Source organism: Chiloscyllium plagiosum, chromosome 21, assembly GCF_004010195.1.
Source record: "Chiloscyllium plagiosum isolate BGI_BamShark_2017 chromosome 21, ASM401019v2, whole genome shotgun sequence".
Lineage (NCBI taxonomy): Eukaryota > Metazoa > Chordata > Chondrichthyes > Orectolobiformes > Hemiscylliidae > Chiloscyllium > Chiloscyllium plagiosum.
In genome coordinates this window covers 19,728,282-19,729,879 of record NC_057730.1, presented here as the reverse complement: position 1 = coordinate 19,729,879, position 1,598 = coordinate 19,728,282, and the positions used below count along the sequence as shown (strand labels likewise).

The window sequence follows — 1,598 nt, the reverse complement described above, 5'->3', positions numbered from 1 at the left end:
GTTTCATGATTCAGTACTCTATGCTGTGTGGGATTACCAAGACAAACATCAAATGCATTTCATCATCAAAATGGTAGAAGATGCTTTGTGATCTGCCTGAAATCTGTTGGTCTTTCAGTGCAATGAGTTGTCCACAATTGAATGTTGCAGATCTGTACATTCCAATATCTAGGACTGCATGCTCAGGGATGCACTAAAGGTTGGGACATCCACTGTCAAGGCTCAGTGGAGAAATGTCATTGTCTAAGGCCTTTCTGTCATGATGTACTGAAATCAGGGGTCTCCCATTTAAAACAAAGATGGGGCTTTTCGTTTTTACTCTCAATGGGTTATATGTTTTTGGAACTCCTTTCCTGAAAGGGTAGTGGAAACAGAATCCTTGAATATTTTTAAGGCATTGATGGATTAACTCTTGTTAAGCAAGGGCTATCAAGGGCAGTGATGTGGATTTGAGGTTTTGATCATATCAGCCATGATCTTATTGAATGGTGGAGCAGTTGTGTTGGGCTGACAGGCCTACTCCTTCGAGGAGAAAGTGAGGACTGCAGATGCTGGAGATCAGAGCTGAAAATGTGTTGCTGGAAAAGCGCAGCAGGTCAGGCAGCATCCAAGGAACAGGAGAATCGACGTTTCGGGCATAAGCCCTTCTTCAGGAATCTAAGGCCTTTCTGTCATGATGTACTGAAATCAGGGGTCTCCCATTTAAAACAAAGTCCTTCTTCATTCCTGAAGAAGGACTTATGCCCGAAACGTCAATTCTCCTGTTCCTTGGATGCTGCCTGACCTGCTGCGCTTTTCCAGCAACACATTTTCAGACCTACTCCTTCTCCTGGTTAGTATCAACTACTCCAGTCTAACCCCAGACTGTTTCACCAATTTCTTCTTCAAATGGGTGACTATTTATTCCTATCATGATTTTCAAGATCACTTGAAGTCGGTGATTTATAAAACTTATTCTTTGCAAATGATGGCATTCCATTGCTTTAGATTTCTTTGGTATCTTAACCAATGAGCTTCCAGTCACTTGGAATGTATTCTGTGATATATATTTGATCATAATTTTCTGTTCTCACAACTAGTTCTTATTCTCCAAGGGTTGAACAGCCTCTTTCCTTGTTGTCTGATAATGCATACGAAACATTAGAAAGGGAAATTGGATAATTTGAAGGAGAACAACATTCTGAAGAGACACTGACTTAAAGGCGCTATCTAAATACAAGATGTTGCTATCATCCCTGATGTCGTCATCGGTTGCATGACCAGGGCGGGGTTCGGAGGGATCACGTGACCAGGTGACGTCGCTGGATCAGTTTTTTCTGCCTCGAGCCGATTCGTAAACAAACCTCGCGAGCTGGTCAACTGGTCAGAGTGCTAGTTAACTGCTAGTTAATTGGTTTAATCGCAACCTTCCCATTCAATAACCCCCTCAGCTTTCGTTATTACATCCAGGATGGAAACGGATCCACAGGGTGAGAGTTGTTAGTTTCCGAAATTATAATCTTATCAAAATGTAGCCGCGCGGAGGAAGAGAGGAGGGAGGGAGAGACGGGGAGAGAGAGAGAGAGGAGGGAGGGAGAGACGGGGAGAGAGAGAGAGAG

At 43.3% G+C, this 1,598-nt stretch overlaps 1 protein-coding gene across 1 annotated transcript in view; it reads left to right on the top strand.

The window, feature by feature from the left end:
• Positions 1 to 1,278: 1,278 nt before the first annotated feature.
• Positions 1,279 to 1,598, top strand: part of cyth3a (cytohesin 3a) — a 74,378-nt gene continuing 74,058 nt past the window's right edge. The window contains exon 1 of the mRNA XM_043711380.1: positions 1,279 to 1,469. Within this exon, the coding sequence (XP_043567315.1) occupies positions 1,451 to 1,469 (19 nt within the window). The 5' untranslated portion in view covers positions 1,279 to 1,450. The remainder of the gene's footprint in view (positions 1,470 to 1,598) is intronic.